The following is a 17077-nucleotide window of genomic DNA, read 5'->3' as shown; positions in this document are numbered from 1 at the left end:
CCCCATTTCCACCCCAAATGGGATCCCTGACAGGGGGGGATGAGGGGAATCCATTTCCATCCCATTTCCATCCCAAATGGGATCCCTGGCAGGGAATCCTTTCCTACCCCACTTTATCCCAAATCGGATCCCTAGCAGGGTTTGTGACAGGATTTTTGAGGGTTTTTTGGGGGGTTATGAAGAAGTTTTAAAGGGTTTTTTGGGAGGTTGTGAGGAGATTTTGGGGAGGGGATGTGAGGGTTTTTTTGGGGGGGTTATGAAGAGCTTTTATGGGGGTTATAAGGGTTTTTTGGGGGGGTTATAAAGGTTTTTTTTGGGGGGAGGTTATGAGGGTTTTTAGGGGGATTATAAAGGTTTCTTTGGGAGCCCCGAGCTGGGGAAGGCTCCACTGCCCGAGCCGACAGCGCCACCTGCTGCCACCGCCTGGGGACAGCGACAGCGACAGCGCGGGGAGCGCCGGGGCTCCTTCCCTTCCTCGGGACCCCCGAATCCCAACAAATTCCCAGCGAATTCCCAGCAATCCCCCCGAAATCCCAGCAAAGCCCCGACACAAAGCACGGCAGGAGATTGGTGCGGTAAAAGGGGCATAATCCTCAAAAAAAAACCCATTAAAAACCCTAAAAATCCTCACAAAAAAAACCACCTAAAAATCCTCACCAAAAAACCCTCAAAAATCCTCACCAAAAAACACCTCAAAAATCCTCACAATAAAACACCTCAAAAATCGACACTACCCTTAGAAAAGCCCCCTCATAATCCCCCAAAAAACTCCTCATAACTGCCCAAAAATTCCTTAAAAACCCCATCATAATCCCCCCAAAAACCCCTTAAAAAGACCCCAAAATCCTTTCACAAACCCTCATAATGCCCAAAAAACCCTCACAGCCCTCAAAAATCCCCTCACAACCTCCCCAAAAATCTCCTCACAAACCCCTAAAACTCTCTTCACAAACCCCCAAAAATCCCTTCACAAACCCTCATAATGCCCAGAAAACCTTCACAGCCCTCAAAAAATCCTCAGAAAAACCATCACAATCGCCCCCAAAAATCTCCACACAAACCCTCAAAAATCTCCTCATAACCACCCAAAAAAACCCCATCAAAACCCCCTAAAACGTTCCAGGCCTGAGAACCAGAGAGAAGCCGTGCAGAGCCCCAAAGTCAATCACATTTTTTATTAAATATACATCCTCTCTTGGCACAAATCTTAAAATATATAAACATTATATAACAAAGTGTCTTCACTGCAATAAAATAGAATCCAGATCCAAGAAAAGCCGTCAAAACTGACACGCACACGTGGATGGTGAGGGCACGGGGAAAAGGCAATTAACAGTGTTTGTGCTAATTAATTAATTAACAGATGCATAGACCACACAGGCAGTGACCGGCGCTGGGACACCCTGCAACTCGTGGTGATTTTGGGGGGAAATGTGGGGGAAAAAAGGGGGGAAAGAAAGGGGGAAAGAGGGAAAAGAGGGAGAGAAAAAGGGGGCGGGAAAAAGGGGGAAAAATGGGAGAAAAAGGGGGAAAATTGAGGGGGAAAAAGAAAAGGGAGAAATGAAAAGGGAGAAATGAAAAGGGGGGAAAGAGGGAAAAAGGGGGGAAAAGAAAAGGGGAAAAAAGAAAAGGGGGAAAAAAGAAAAGGGGGAAACAGAAAAGGGGGAAAAAGAAAAGGGGGGGAAAAAGGGAGAAAAGGAGGAAAAGGGAAAAAAAAGGGAAAAGGGGAAAGAAAAGGGGAAAAGAAGGGGGGAAAGGGGAAAAAAAGGTGAACAAAAGGGGCAATGAGCCCCTAGAAGGTACAAAGAGAAGATCCCAAACCAGCCAAGGAGCTCAGAAAGTTCCCCCAAACCATCCCATGGTGCCTGAAGTTCCTGGAGCATCCAGGCTGCGAGGGGAGAACGTGCTTGGGCTGTTGGAAAAACGCTAAAAAGCTGCAATTTTGACGATTTGGGTGCATTTTTCTGGACCTGGTTTTCTCGAAGTGCCAGTGCGGGGCTCAAGGTGCAGGAAGAAGCAGGAGGGGGGAGAGGGAAGGAAAAACAAAAAGCACAGATTTGGTGGTGATGACGCTTTAAGGATCCGTGATAAAGGGGAGTGGGAAATTAAATTTGAGAGGAATAAAGTGGAAAATTAGGGAATTGCAGGATAGGAAAAAAAAGGACAAAAAAATGGGGAAAACTCCTGTTTTGAGTTGTTTCCTTTCTCAGAGCTCTCCCTGGCCAGCACACCTCAGAAAAAATCTGGAACGTGTGTGAATCCATGCAGGGAAGAAGAGAAGGGAACACTCTGTTTCCCCTTTTCTGCATTCAAAAAAAGGGAAAAAAGGGAGGAAAAAAAAAAAAAAAAAAAAAAAAAAAAAAAAAAAAAAGCTTTTTAAACCAACCCAAAGCAGCAACAGGCTCTGATGAGAAACAAAAGCACCAAAACCATCAGAGGCTGAACTCAAGGACAAACACCCAGCCTGCAAAACTCGTGGGGAAGTTGGCTGAAATTCCGAATTTCAATCAGGTGCAGCTGCTAATTAAAGAAGGGCTCCTGGAATTCCTGCTTTTCCCAGCGGGGAGGGGACAAGGAGGGACAGGACACGAACACTGCTGGGAGTTCCTCCCTCGGGATCAGGACCAGAGCAGGGTAAATTGGCTTCTCCATTGGAGAAAAGAAACGGGGGGCTGAGCAGGGGAAAGCAGAGCTGGGAGTCTTCCACAGCCCCCAAACAATGACACAGAATTGGCGGCCACCGCCTCCCAAAAGCCCAGGGATCTTCAATTCCCAGGGAAACCAGGGAGTGTGCCGCCCTGATAAAACAAACACCAGTTCCAGCGTGCCCCTTCCGGTGCTGGGAACACGCCGTGTGCCCACACCCCCTGATTGCTGAGGAAACATTTGGCATCGGGAGCAGCTCCGTGCTCCCGAGAAGTGCAAAGACAAAAAGGAAAGGAGAAGGCTGCTCCTGCCCCCTCGTGCAATTCCTTCCACTGCCACCCATCCCATCCGGCTCAAGTGCACAACAAACAGGAAAGGACAGGCTTGAAGGTAAATCTTATCTTTTTCTCACATTATGGACTCTCTCTGAAAAAAGGGGTTTTTCCACCTTGGTTCGTGTAATCTTCCATCAGAGGAGCCTGAAGTCTGCTCTGACCTCTGAATTTAACAGAGGGATGGATCACCCAATAAAAAAATCTGCATTTCCCTGAAAACTGATTGGAAAGAGGAACAGCGAGAGACTCTGGAATCCCAGCTGGAAGCGATTGGCACTGCAGGGTTAAATCCAAGGGGATTTCAGGGCTGAAGCAGCTGAGGGGATGAGTCGGTGAGCAGAGGTGCCAGGACCTACACAGCAGGTACCACAGGGGACACCAGCACAGCTCTGCTGGGGACAGCCCGGGCTGCAGCGGGGTTTGCTCTCCCGGGTGCACAGAGCAGCGATAACACCGAGTGAGACACACACTGGGGGTTTGGAGGGCGGACAGCTCCTCCCGCAGCGCTGCAGCCCTGGAAACGCCGCCCCTCCAGGGCAGGGCACACACGGAGAGCACAGAGCAGCTGGAGCGGATCCAGCCTGCGACCCAGGCACAGCCCCTGCCCGGCGACACCGACCGCACTCAGAGAAAATCTCCTCATGGAGGGCCAGAACCGCCCTCCTCTGTGCCTCCAGTCTTTGGTAATCTCAGAGGGACACCACAAACGAGGGACATCGATGCAGCGCAACCCAAAAGCAGGGAGATCCACGGGGAAAGGGCAGCATTCCCAGCCAGAGGAAACAAACATTCAGCTTTCGGAACAAGTGTAGTGTCCTGGGCCTGCTCTCACAGCCCAGGGGAACCTGCGATTCCCTACGGCCTACACCGGGATATTGCACTTGGCAGAGTGTAGGGAGCTACAGCACTGCCCCTTCCCAGACCCAGGGGCTCCTTCCCAACAGCTCCGAGCCCCCTCTGCCACCATCCACCGCCTCCGTGTGCCCACGGGGAGCCAGGTGAGGAGCCAGGAGCAGCACAGGTGGGGGGAGGCTCCACTCCTGGGGCAGAGTCCAGCAGAAGGCTGAGGCAGCTGCCTGGGAGGACTCAGCTCTGCAGGATCGGGGATTTCTCACTCGGGGAACGGTTAGGCTTCCAAATTAAAAAGGGAAAAAAAAAACAATCCGGGAACAGCAGGGGAAAAACCCCCCACCAAACGGGCGAGTTCCCAGCTGCAGGAGCACGTGGGAGGCCAGGGAAGAAGGAACCGCTCTCTCTGCAGGAAGCCACTACCTGTCGAGGCCGGGGCCGTGCTGCAGCTTGCGGAGCAGGATCTGCGTCAGGTCGAAGGTGGTGAAGCTGATGCCCACGGCGATGGGGCCCTTGACCCAGTTCATGCTGAGCCCCTTGTAGAGGCCCCTGACGAGTCCCTCCTCGCGCACGATGTCCTGCATGGTGCGCAGGATGGAGCTGTAGGTGTGGCCCAGCACGCCGGCCGTCTGCATGCGGCGCCGCACCACGTCCAGCGGGTACGAGGCCGACTGCCCGATGAGGCCGGCGCACGCCCCGAACAGCAGCCGCTCGGGGGGCGAGGGCTGCGCCTTCCCGCTGTGCTCTGGGGAAAGCAGAGTGGGGGGACCCTGGGAATTCACTCACAATTAAAGTTTTGTTACCCAGGTTTCATTCCCTCACCCCGAACAGCAGCCGCTCGGGGGGCGAGGGCTGCGCCTTCCCGCTGTGCTCTGGGGGACACACAGTGGAATTCACTCACAATTAAGAGGACAGGGTGGAAGGATGGAGGGTTCCTTCCTGAGGTTGCGCTCGTGAGGTTTTGTTACCCCCAAAACTTGGGGTTTTGTTTTCCCGCAAGTTGCTCTCCCGAGGTTTTGTTCCCCAGAGTGAGCTCCCAAAGCTTTGTTTTCCCCAAGGTTTTGCTCCTCAGGTTTCATTCCTGAGGTTTTGTTCCCAAAGTTTTGTTCCCAAGCAAAATCTTCAGAAAGGGTCCCCAAATCACTAGAAAAAGACCCCAAATCACTAGAAAAGGACCCCAAAATATTACAAATAGTCCCCAAATCACTAGAAAAGGTCCCCAAAATCACTAGAAAAGGTCCCACAAAACAAAACCCCAAGTGATGAGACATTTACTGACATGTCACAGGTGCAACTCCCCAGGTTTTGCTCCCAACTCAGTGCACAACCAAGTCCTTTTCCAACTGGAAATTCCCCTGTTTCCCTCCACAATTCAGGCCCAGCTTTCCTTGTTCCCACCTGCTCAGACCCCTCAGCACCCCAAACCCTGCAGCATTCCCAGCTTTACCTGCGTGCACTTTCTTCAGTGTCTCGTAGGTGAAGAAGCTGAGGCCAGCGTAGGGGATGACGCCCAGGATGGTGGGAGTGAAGCCCCTGTACAAGGTTTTCAGCCCCTCCTCGCGGGATATGCGGATGAAGACGTGCACAATGCTGCTGTACCTGCCGTGGGGACACGGGGAGAGCAGACCTGTGCTGGTCAGCGGCTGGGGTGCTCCCAGCAGGGCTCTCTGATGGATTAATTGGTAATTAATTCGGCTCCGAGCTCATCGGGCAGCTCGGAGGGGGTTTCAGCTCTCTTGGGTCTCCCTGGGTCCAGCTGCCCTCCTGAACTGGTCTCCCAGTACCCATCTCCTCCCACATCCAGGCCTCTGGACATTGAATCGCTGCTCAGACCCCGGGGCTTTATCCCACCAAAGGCTCCCAGCAAGAATTGACCCAAAAAAGGGCAATAAGACCATGTGACCTCTTAAAAAACCCATAAAGTTGTGCATGGGTCACTTACATCTCCTTGGGCGTGACAGCCATGCGGGCACGGACCATGTCCAGGGGGTAGGTGAGCATGGCAGCCGTGGTGCCAGCCAGGGAGCCGGCAATGAAGCGCGGGAACGGCGTCAGTGCCCTGGAGTGGGGTGAGAGAGGAGACCAAACGTCACCTGCAGCTGCAGATCCCACTGGAGCTTCCCCCTCAGTTTCCTTCCCCCAGAGCTTCTCCCTCCAAGGTTCCACCTCACAGCTTCCCCTCAGAACTTCTACCTCAAAGCTTCCATCCTGGAATTTCCCCTCACAGCTTCTCCCTTAAAGCCTCCCCCTCGGAATTTCCCCTCACAGCTTCCCCCTTGGAGCTTCCATCATGGAACTTCCCCTCACAGCTTCTCCCTTAAAGCTTCCCCCTCGGAATTTCTCCTCGGAGCTTCTCCTCACAGCTTTTTCCTTCAGAGCTTCCATCTCAAAGCTTCCTCCCCAGAGCTTTCCCCTCACAGCTTCCACCTTGGAAGCTCTACCTCAGAGCTTCCCCCTTGGAACTTCTTCTCACAGCTTCCCCCTTGGAACCTCCACCTCAGAGCCTCCATCTTGGAGCTTCCCCTCACAGCTTCTCCTCAGAGCTTCCCCCTCAGAGCTTCCATCTTGGAGCTCCCCCGTCAGGACCCCAAGCCCCGCCGCCTCTTACTTTCCCTGGAATCCGTAGTAGTTGCCGAGGATCTGCTTGTACTCCTCGTGGGCGCAGAACTGGATGGCGGCGTAGGGGATCACCCGCACCATGGTGGCCGAGTTCCCTCTCCAGAGGCTCCAGAAGCCCTCGTTGAGGTAGGTGTGATAGATCAGCCTGTACGCTTCCTGAGGGGAGAAACCACCCGTGGGGAGCAGGCCAGGGGCAGGGGAAGGGAATAAATCACCTGTGGGAAGCAGGCCGAGGGGATAAGAGTGGATAAATCTCCCATGGGGAGAGGAAAAATCACCCGTGGGAAGCAGGCCGAGGGGATAAGAGTGGATAAATCACCCGTGGGGAGCAGGCCAAGGGGATAAATCACCCCTGGGGAGCAGGAATGCAGGGCAGGGAGCCGAGCCCACAGATTAACCCCTCCAATCCCCTGCCCACAGAGCTGCCATGGCCTCCCCGGCACATCCACGTGCTTTAAAACGCTAAATAAAGAGAAATTAATTAAAGGAAAATATCAAAATTGCACTGTGCACTTGTTTTTCAGAGCATTTCCATGCCCAGATCCCAGAATCCAGCAAGGGCAGAGTGAAGCTCCACACAAGGGCGAGGAAGGGTTTTTAGATCCCAGCCTGCCTCATTTTCCCTCTCAGGGAAGGCACAATTTACACAAAACCCCTTCCCAAACCCAAATTCATCTCCCTGGGGCCAGGCAGGAACATTTGGATCACAAACACCACGTGTGGAAAAGCTGGAATGCACAGAAAGCACTCCGGAAGTCAGGAGAGGGATCAGATCCTGGATTTAATTCCCTATAAATGCTGGAACAGCTCCTGTGTGGTTGGGGAAGGGAATGAGCACTAAAAATGGTCCCAAGATCACCAGGAAAGGTCCCCAAATCACAAAGAATAGTCCCAAAAACACCATTCCCAGTCCTTCCCTCTGTGTTTTCATGGAATGCTGCTGATAAATCCCCAAAAAAGTGAAATATCAACAAAAGATTAATTAAACACTTCAGAGCAACAGCAGACAGACATCATCTTACCTTGGCAGAAAATCTTTTTGAAGACACTAAAAATAAAAACAACAAAAAAAGAAGATTAGGGCTTGCAAGACATAAAAATAAATATTGATCCATGAATCCCTAAATAACGGATAAACAATCAGGTGTTTTGTCTAAAGGGATAAAAATAAAAGGAAAAGAATGAATGCAAGAGGAAATAGAGATTCTTTGTCTTCTAAATGCTCACATAATTTAACACAAAAGTAAATTTTTTTCCCCCTGCTGCCTGTTAGGAAAATTCAGTTTGGGCAGAATAAATGAATACATAAAAACAATTAATGAAAGAAAACCCATCAAAACTGCACTGCTCAGTTATTTTTCAGAGCATTTCCAGCCTCATTCCAGAACCCAGCGAGGGCAGAGCGAAGCTCCACGCAAGAGCAGCTCCAGCCCAGCCAAACTCAAATGAACTCCCTGATTTTTCTATTTTCTTCCCCCTTCCCCTGCATCCATCCAAAGTGACAGCACCTCCTTATCTGTGGCAGGCTTTGGGAGCAGGATTTGTTTGGCAGGAAGGGAAAGCCCTGGCTGGAAAGCTTTAATGAACGGGGCTCCAATTAAGGGGCTGCTGCAGCTCCTGCCTGGCTCATCTGAGGCTCTGGGAGCCTCTCGAGTGCATCCAACAATTCCATGCAAATCCATTTTTCCCCACTGCTGCTCCCCTGTGCAATTCAATGCTTTTATTTGGAATTTTTCTTTTTTTTTAAGGAATAAAAACTACCTCGATGAACAGTGATGGTTACCAAGGGGGTTTTGCTCCTTTAAAAATTATTTAAAATAATAAAATTGTTGAGCTGTGGGAAATTCACTGAGTTTGGGATGGCAAAGCTCATCCACCCCTCTGCCATGGACACTTTCCCCCATCCCAAGCCCCATTCCTGACTCAAGGCATTGCTTTGATGATCCAAAGATATTTTCCCTCCTCACAGACAGGGAATAAAACCCCTTAGGGCAGCAAGAACCCAAAAACCCCTATCACATCCCAAAAAATTGCTCCCATTGGAAGATTTTAATCCCATCCTGGGATGGGCTGAAGCACACAGGGATTTCAGGAATGCCCAAATTCCAGGAGATCCCCTGGCCCAGCCCAGCTCCGTGCCCCTGATGTTTCCACCCCAAAATGAACCTGGGTGTGTGGTTTGGGTGGGAAAACCCCAAAATTCAGGTGCCAGGGGCAACCCCAGCCCCCCTGATCCACATCCCAGCAATTGCAGAGCTCCTTGCTCTGCCCAGAATGAGAATCATGTGAGCAGAAATCAATTCTAAATTAAATGTCAGCCAGGGATTAGGCTGAGCCCAACTCAGTTAATCTGGGATGTCACCAGGCTTAAAATTCTTGGCTTTCCCAAATGTCCACTGAATTAAAGGCCTGTGCTGTTCCCCTTGGGGTAATTGGAGGAGTCGCTCTGCAACAGATCCCACAATCCCCAAATCCTGCTAAACACAGGGAAATTCTCTGTTCCACTCACAGGAATGTCATTTTCTGTGGCAATTCAGGGGTGCCAGAGCACACAGATCCGGGCATGGGCAGCCCCAGTGCCTGCTGCCTCTCATTTTGGGGAGAGCTGACACAATTTGGGCACCCAGCCCGCAGCAGGGAACCCTCACAGCCCAATTCCCCCTTCCCAGAGCCCCCACATCTCCAGGGGAAGGAGCTGGATGAGCACAGAGGGCTCAAAATTAAAAACAATTTGGGAAAAGAGCCCGGGGGAGTCACCTTGGAACATGATTTTTGTCCTGTCCAGAGGAGCCACTGCAGTTTTAGCCACAGCGCCAGCCAGAGCCCCGGACATCAGTGAGTTCAGCACTTTCTTCTTCTCCTGGTTATCCTGACAAAAAAACATTGGATAAAGGGGAAAAAAAATTAAAAATCAATGCCACAAGGAATAACATTTCACCTTTTGTGCAGCATTTTCCCCAGGGCCAGGATTTGGGTCAAAATGTCTCGCTGAGTTTCCAGCACAGTGCATTCGCTGCTGGTTGGACTGGGAGGCAGAATTCCGAGCATTCCTCCTGCATGTGTTGTTTGCTCCCTGTTATTTCTCTTTCTTCTCCCTCCCCACGATTTTTGGGCACGGGCAGAGGGGAAGTTTTGGAAGAGAAGCACCCCAGCCCTGTTCCCACACCATTGCCAAGCTCCTGAGGGTCAGTCCAGGCACTTTTCCCCTTCTGTGGTGGAATGAGAGGGATTTTGCTGCTGGCATTCCTGCCACAGCTCACAGTTATAAAATCAGCATTTTTGTCCCACAGAGAACAACAACAAAAAGCCACAAAATCCAACCCAGTGGAGGCTGTGCAGTGAGAACAAGCCCGGGCTTGATGTGTGAACTTTTGCCACTCTGTGGAGGACAGGAGTTAACATTTTCCTTGTGTTTCCCAACCCCAGAGTTAATGTTTATGACCCAAAACCCCAGGGTCAGCTCAATTCCCCCTCCTCAGGCGGGCAAAGGTGAACTTCAGCCCCAGGTCTGGGTTAAACCCAGCAAGGCTGGGAGGAATCTGCCTTCTCCTGAGCTTCCAGGGGCAGGGAAAGCACAGAGTGGGGCAGCCTGACTGGGAACGGTCCTGGGTGCCACTGGGAGCCACTGGGAATTGTGTCCTGTGTGTCACTGGGATTGTCCTGTGTGTCATTGGAATGGTCCTGGGTGCCACTGGGAGCCACTGGGAATTGTGTCCTGTGTGTCACTGGGATTGTCCTGTGTGTCATTGGAATGGTCCTGGGTGCCACTGGGAGCCACTGGGAATTGTGTCCTGTGTGTCACTGGGATTGTCCTGTGTGTCATTGGAATGGTCCTGGGTGCCACTGGGAGCCACTGGGAATTGTGTCCTGTGTGTCACTGGGAATGGTGTCCTGTCACTGGGAATGCTCCTGTGTGTCACTGGGAACTGGCCTGTGTGTCCCTGGGAATTGTGTCCTGTTACTGGGAATTGTTCTGTGTGTCACTGGGAATGATCCAGTCTGTGACTGGGAATGCTCCTGGGTGTCCCTGGGAATTGTGTCCTGCGTGTCACTGGAATTGCCCTGTGTGTCACTGGGAATTGTGTCCTGCGTGTCACTGGAATTGCCCTGTGTGTCCCTGGGAATTGTGTCCTGCGTGTCACTGGAATTGCCCTGTGTGTCCCTGGGAATGCCCAGCCCGTCCCCAAGGGGACGGGAAGGTCTGGATCCCCTCCCACCCCATGGACTGCAGCTCTTGGGAGCCCAGAGCTCAAAGCCCAGCCTGGTTTGGGGTGCAAGGAGCTGCACCCAACCCCTCCAGACCCTTCCAGGGCTGGAGGCAGAGCTGAGGTGGGGTCTCACTTGAGAGGGGGAATGAATTCCCTCCCTGGAAATGCAGGTGGGGTCTCACCTGAGAGGGGGGAATGAATTCCCTCCCTGCAGCTGCAGGTGGGGTCTCACCTGGGAGGGGGGAATGAATTCCCTCCCTGCAGCTGCAGGTGGGGTCTCACCTGAGAGGGGGGAATGAATTCCCTCCCTGCAGCTGCAGGTGGGGTCTCACCTGGGAGGGGGGAATGAATTCCCTCCCTGCAGCTGCAGGTGAGGTCTCACCTGAGAGGGGGGAATGAATTCCCTCCCTGGAAATGCAGGTGGGGTCTCACCTGAGAGGGGGGAATGAATTCCCTCCCTGGAAATGCAGGTGGGGTCTCACCTGGGAGGGGGGAATGAATTCCCTCCCTGCAGCTGCAGGTGGGGTCTCACCTGAGAGGGGGGAATGAATTCCCTCCCTGGAAATGCAGGTGGGGTCTCACCTGGGAGGGGGGAATGAATTCCCTCCCTGCAGCTGCAGGTGAGGTCTCACCTGAGAGGGGGGAATGAATTCCCTCCCTGGAAATGCAGGTGAGGTCTCACCTGAGAGGGGGGAATGAATTCCCTCCCTGGAAATGCAGGTGGGGTCTCACCTGGGAGGGAGGGATTCTCTTCACCCCAGTCCCAGCCCTGCTCTCACCTCTGCAGGAATCCAGGCCGGGCCGGGCTCCACATCCCTCTGGAATTCCACTGGAGCTTCTCTCACACCATTACCCATACCAGTCACACTGCCGCGGGGCCAGCAGAGCTCCAGCTCCTGAACGCAACCCAGAACACAGAGGAAAAACGTCAAAAATGGGAAATGTTCCGGAGATACAGCTCAGGGTTAGGGAGCGACCCACCCCCAGCTGAAATTCCTCTCCCAGCTCCCAGGAAAAGGGCACTCCCAGGATCCTGCTGCCATTTCCTTCCTTTAAGGTGTAAATGGATTTTTAGGGGTGCCAGATAAAAGCTGTGCCATTCATATCAACCCTTCTCACCCCACAAAGAACTCAGCTGCAATAAACCACCAAAATATCCATAATTTCCAGGGAAAAGGAGCAGATCCTGCCCTCTCCCAGTGAGCATTTTTGGCTCCTTGGGACTGCTGAACAAGGAGACACTGGAGAAGGAAAATGGAAATTTAAAACCCTTTGGAAAAAGGGGAAAAAATAGTCCAGGCGTGAGTTCCCCCGGGGCAAGGGGAGGCTATTTTGGGCAGAGAGGGATCCAGTGCCTCACACGTGCCACGAGGGCCATTGTGGGTCTCACTGCTGCCTTCCAGGACTCCCTCTCCTCCCAGGCTTTCCCTGCTCTGAGATGTTCCCAAACCCAAGCCACAGGAGGAAAGGTCAGCCTGACCTCGGCTGCAGAGCGTGGACGAAGGAATAATTCTGTTTAAATGGAATAATTCGCTTTTTTAGCTCTGACTTTCTGATATTCCTGCCTTTTAAGCTGCAGCTTGTCCAGCCTGGAATCTGCAGGGCTGGGATTGCTGCTGTGCCCAGCCCCGAGCTGGCCCTGGAGCTGCTCAGAGGGGCCCTGCAAGGACCCAAATCCCTTTTCCAAGGCACAGAGCTGCCCCCACAGCCCCGTTTGGAGGGTGAAACCCTGCAGGGAAACGACGAGGAAATGAGAATTCCTGAATTCAGGCACGTCCCTCCCTCCGATGCCTGCGGAACCTCGTGCACAGCAATTTGCTTACGTGGGGATAAAAATCCATTCCCAGCCTCTTTTCCCCCCTTTTTTGACAATCTCAGGTACTTTGTGCTTGTCAGCACCTTTCAGACGTGCTGACCTGCTTCTTTCCCCTCATAAATGAGCGCCAGCCCTCATTTCCCAGCCTGGCAGCAGATCTCAAACACAAAGCTCAGCCCTGGCTGAACTCAGGCATGACCAATTTGGGATGAAGGAGCCTCACCCTCGCTCCAGAGCGGGGAAAACACACCTGGAGGCCTTTAATTATCCCACAGTTAACGATGTTTGGGGTCGGGGAGGACTTTTAGGATCATCTCATCCCACCCCACACTTCCACCACCTCGAGTTGCTGTGACCCAGCCTTGGGATGGGGCGGCCACGGCTCCTCTGGGGATTCCCTCACCCCAAAATTCCTTCACAGAGCTGGAATTCCTTCCTAATTAATTATCCCACAATTAACAATGATGGCTTTTAGGATCACCTCATCCCACCACCTCGAGCTGCTCCAACCTGGCCTTGGGATGGGGCGGCCACGGCTCCTCTGGGAATTCCCTCACCCCAAAATTCCAAAATTTTACACCTTTGGTTGTCAAATTCCCTTTTGTTTTTAGACAGGTGCAGACTTTATCCCTGCCCTGCCTGCAATAAATGTAGGTCACGATATCAGATCCATCCCTGCCAAAAATAAAAATAACCCTCCTTCCCTTCACCCCCCAGAAAAGAAATGGTGCTAAAGGGCAAAGGAATGCAAAATGCAACTTTCTTTTAAAACACAACAATTGGGAAAGAGAGGCCTGGAGGGAAATTTGCCAGATTTAAATGATGGCATTAAGGCCGGATTTATTTTTGCATCATTTACTCCACAATATTCCCTTTATCCCGTTCAGCCACATTCCTTTTCTATTTTTGGTGCCTGAGCCTACAAACACCTGTTTGTGTGCTCCATTTTACACATCAGCATGCACAGGCTCCAGAGCAAAAATAACTTTTATTTATTTATTATTTCTATTCCCTTCTGCTGGCCCCAAAGCTGGATTTCATTCTGGCCTCGGGCTGGATTCTGAGGTCAGGGGATTATTCTGACCGAGAATTCACATTGGAGCCACAAAAAACCAAAAATTATCTTAAAATTCGGTCTGAATTAAAGTTTTGGTGTCAGTTTGCAGTGCCTGGGAATAATCAGAATAATGGCAATAATCACAATAACGGGAATAATCACAATAACGGGAATAATCTGAATAATTGCTCCTTCCCACAGCCAAAATTCCTTCACACAGCCACAGAGCAATTATTCAGATTATTTCCATTATTCAGATTATTCACATTATTCCCATTATTGGATTATTCCCATTTTTCCCAGGGGTTTGGGAGCCAGCAGAGGAAACCTTGGCAAGGGCAAACAGAGCAATTATTCTGATTATTCCCATTATTCTGATTATTCCTATTATTAGATTACTCCCATTGTTTAGACTATTCTGATTATTCCCATTATTCCAATTATTCCCATCATCCCCATTATTCAGATTATCCCCATTATTGGGTGGGTTATTCCCATTTTTCCCAGGGGTTTGGAGCCAGCAGAGGAAACCCTGGCAATGAAACACAGAGCGATTATTCTGATTATTCCCATTATTCCAATTATTCCCATTATTCGATTATTCCAATTTTCCCCATTTTCCAGGGATTTGGAGCCAGCACAGGGAACTCTGGCAAGGGAACACAGAGTGATTATTCTGATTATTATTCCCATTATTCCCATCCTCCCCGTTATTCAGATTACCCCCATCATTGGATTATTCCCATTATTCCCATCCTCCCCGTTATTCAGATTACCCCCATCATTGGATTATTCCCATTATTCCCATCCTCCCCGTTATTCAGATTACCCCCATCATTGGATTATTCCCATTATTCCCATCCTCCCCGTTATTCAGATTACCCCCATCATTGGATTATTCCCATTATTCCCATCCTCCCCGTTATTCAGATTACCCCCATCATTGGATTTCTCCCATTATTCCCATTTTCCAGGGATCTGGGAGCCAGCAGAGGGATCCCAGAGCTCTCCTCCATCCCCCAGAGCCGCAGCCCTTATCAGCAGCCGCGTTATCTCAGCGAGGGCACAGCTCCTGCAGCACCAACAATTCTCCTTTTTCCGAGAAAAAAACCCAACCCCAACCCCTCCCCGAGCTCCAAAGAGTTGCTTTTAAAATTTCAATTTGATTATTTTCTGGAAAATCAGGAAGCACGATTGCAGTTATTCATAATAAACATAAAACAAAATTCATTCACCAAAAAAAAAAAAAATTTTTTCGATTCACTTTTTGAAGTGAAAAAAAGAGGAAAAATCAGAATAAATGCTCCTCCAAGTAGCAGCAAAGTGACTCAAAACCAAAATAACTTCTGGCTCCTGAGGGTTTTATTTTTTATTTTCCTGACAGAAACCTGTCTGACCTGTCCCAAACCCATCCCAGCTCAGGGCCCTGCTCTGAACTTTGTGCAACCTCCTGAAGCCAAACTTGTCACACCAAAACCACCAGGGCAGAAATAAATAAAATAAAATAAAATAAAATAAAATAAAATAAAATAAAATAATTATTAAATAAATAATAAAATAATAAAACAATTAAATACTTGGGGTTGCCAAATTCCCTTGTCAGACGATTCCTGCTGAAATCCAACCCCAGCACAGCCCCAGCCCCTCTTTCCTCAGGGTCCCAGTTTGGGAAAATAAAGATAAAATAAAAATAAAGAAAAAATGAAATAAAAATTAAAATAAAATAGAATGAAATAAAAATAAAATAAAAATAAAATAGAATTAAATAAAAAAAAATAAAATAAAAATAAAAATAAAAATAAAAAAAAATTCTGAACTAAACAGGACACGCATAGCTCTGTGGATGCTCAGGGCTGGAACCCAGCCATGGTTATTTTGAATTCCTGTCAGCCACAGGTTGGATTTTCTGAGTTGTTTAAAACCTCAGGATGTTGCGAAAATACTCCAGAAATGCACCTGAGCCACGGAGGAGCAGCCAAACCCACACACACACACTGAGGGTGGTGCAGCTTCAAAACTGCTCCAAACCAGCAGGCAGGAGGGAAAAACACCATAAACACACACAAAAATTGGGAAAAAAATCCGTAAAGACACACAAAAAATACGGAAAATCCATAAAGACACACAAAAAAGGGGGGAAAATCCATCAACATACATTAAAAAATGGGGGGAAAAAATCCATCAACATACACAAAAAATGGGGAAACAATCCATAAAGACACACAAAAAATGGGGAAAAATGCCATAAACACACACAAAAAATGGGGGGAAAATGCCATAAATACGCACAAAAAAATGGGAAAAAAATCATTAAGACCCAAAGCACATCCCCGGCAGCCCGGCCGCGGGGCTCGGGTGGATCTCGGCCAGTTCCCCGGCACAGGCTCCGCCTGACCCCGCTGGGGCACTGCCAGCATTCCCGGCTCCCTTCGCCCACCGACGGCTCCAACCCCGCCGGGAGCTGGGCAAAGGTTTCGGTTCTTTTAATTCCCGATAATCCAATTTTCACACCCCCCTGTGCAGGGGAGATCCCGCAGCACAGAAACTTCCCTGGGCTGGAATTTCAGTTTCTTGGAGACTGAAATGAACAACAAAAAATTCACATTTATGGTTTGGGGTGGGAGGGGAACAGAGGCGGCGCAGAGAGGGATGGCAGGGCAGGGACAGGGACACGGGGCTGGCAGGGCATGGACGGGGACACTGGGACAGACTGGGAAGGAAAAGGGACACTGGGACAGGCTGGCAAGGTGGCAAGGCAGGTGGTAGCAGGGCAGGGGCTGGCAAGGTGGGAGCAGGGCAGGTTGGGGCTGGGAGAGTGAGGGAAACAGGGAAAGCAGGGGCTGGAAAGGCAGAGAAACAGGCAGGGAAATAGAGAACAGGTGGGGAAACAGAGAACAGGTGGGGAAAGCAAGGGAAAAGAGCAGGGAGGAAGGAAGGGAAAAGGAGCAGGGTAAAAGGAGCAGGGCAAGCGCAGCCCCCGCTCAGCCCTCCCGGGGCCGTCCCGGGGCGCTCGCTCAGCCCCGCCGGGAGCGCTCCCGCAGCCCGGGCACTGCGGGCCGGGCCTCCCGCGCGGTGCCGCGGCCCGGGGCGAGCGCAGCCCAGGCCGGCCCCGCTCCCCGCCGCCCAGCCCGGTCCCGTTCCCCCGAGCGCACCAGCCCGGTCCCGTTCCCCCGCCGCAGCCCCGGGCCCGCCCGGCGCGGGGTGACCCCGCGGGAGGCCGCGCCAATGTCACCGGAGCCCCGCGCCGCCGCCACGCGCGGGCCGGGCGGGCCCGACAGCCAGGCCGCGGTGCTGGGGCACCGGGGCCGCGTCACTGCCCGCGGCGGGGCCGGCCCGGCCCGGCCCGCACTCACCGGCTCCGCTGCGCGTCCGCCCCGGCCGCGTCCGCCGCCGCCAGGCCGCCCCCGCTGCGCCGCGGGAGGCGGGGCCCGCCCCGGGGCGCGGCCAATCGGCGCGGCGGGGGCAGAGCCCCGTGCGCGGGGATTGGCTGCGGGTAAGGATTGACAGGTGAGGCGGCCAATGGATGAGGGGGGCGCGGCAGGAGGCG

General features: G+C 51.6%; 2 protein-coding genes across 4 annotated transcripts in view; one reads left to right on the top strand and one right to left on the bottom strand.

The window, feature by feature from the left end:
- TMEM161A (transmembrane protein 161A) overlaps positions 1-17077 on the top strand; it is a 119663-nt gene that overhangs the window by 9666 nt on the left and 92920 nt on the right. The gene's annotated exons all lie outside the window — the stretch shown is intronic.
- On the bottom strand, positions 3633-16936 carry SLC25A42 (solute carrier family 25 member 42). Of its 2 annotated transcripts, XM_054286606.1 has the most exons (8): positions 16884-16936; positions 11437-11553; positions 9207-9318; positions 7472-7497; positions 6439-6605; positions 5773-5889; positions 5278-5429; positions 4169-4575 (listed from the first exon to the last, which is right to left on the bottom strand). In XM_054286606.1, exons 2-8 carry the CDS (start codon positions 11512-11514, stop codon positions 4250-4252), a joined length of 978 nt encoding a protein of 325 aa, XP_054142581.1. In that variant the 5' UTR covers positions 11515-11553; positions 16884-16936; the 3' UTR covers positions 4169-4249. The 2 variants fall into 2 exon arrangements, with proteins under 2 accessions (XP_054142580.1, XP_054142581.1); XM_054286605.1 differs by lacking the exon at positions 16884-16936 and having other exon boundaries at positions 3633-4575; positions 5278-5457; positions 11437-11708.

Source organism: Melozone crissalis, unplaced genomic scaffold (genome assembly GCF_028551555.1).
Source record: "Melozone crissalis strain CALT ecotype California unplaced genomic scaffold, PUWL_Pcris_2 ptg000054l_1, whole genome shotgun sequence".
NCBI lineage: Eukaryota > Metazoa > Chordata > Aves > Passeriformes > Passerellidae > Melozone > Melozone crissalis.
This window is presented reverse-complemented; position numbering and strand designations above follow the sequence as displayed.

Excerpts from the sequence above, each read along its gene's own strand:
- SLC25A42 (XM_054286605.1), bottom strand. The coding sequence starts at position 11,514 with ATGGGTAATGGTGTGAGAGAAGCTCCAGTGGAATTCCAGAGGGATGTG. Across the intron at positions 9,319-11,436 it reads CGGCCTGGATTCCTGCAGAG|GATAACCAGGAGAAGAAGAA; the intron begins GTGAGAGCAGGG and ends TTTTTTTGTCAG. Across the intron at positions 5,458-5,772 it reads GCTGTCACGCCCAAGGAGAT|GTCTGCTCTCCCCGTGTCCC; the intron begins GTAAGTGACCCA and ends TGACCAGCACAG.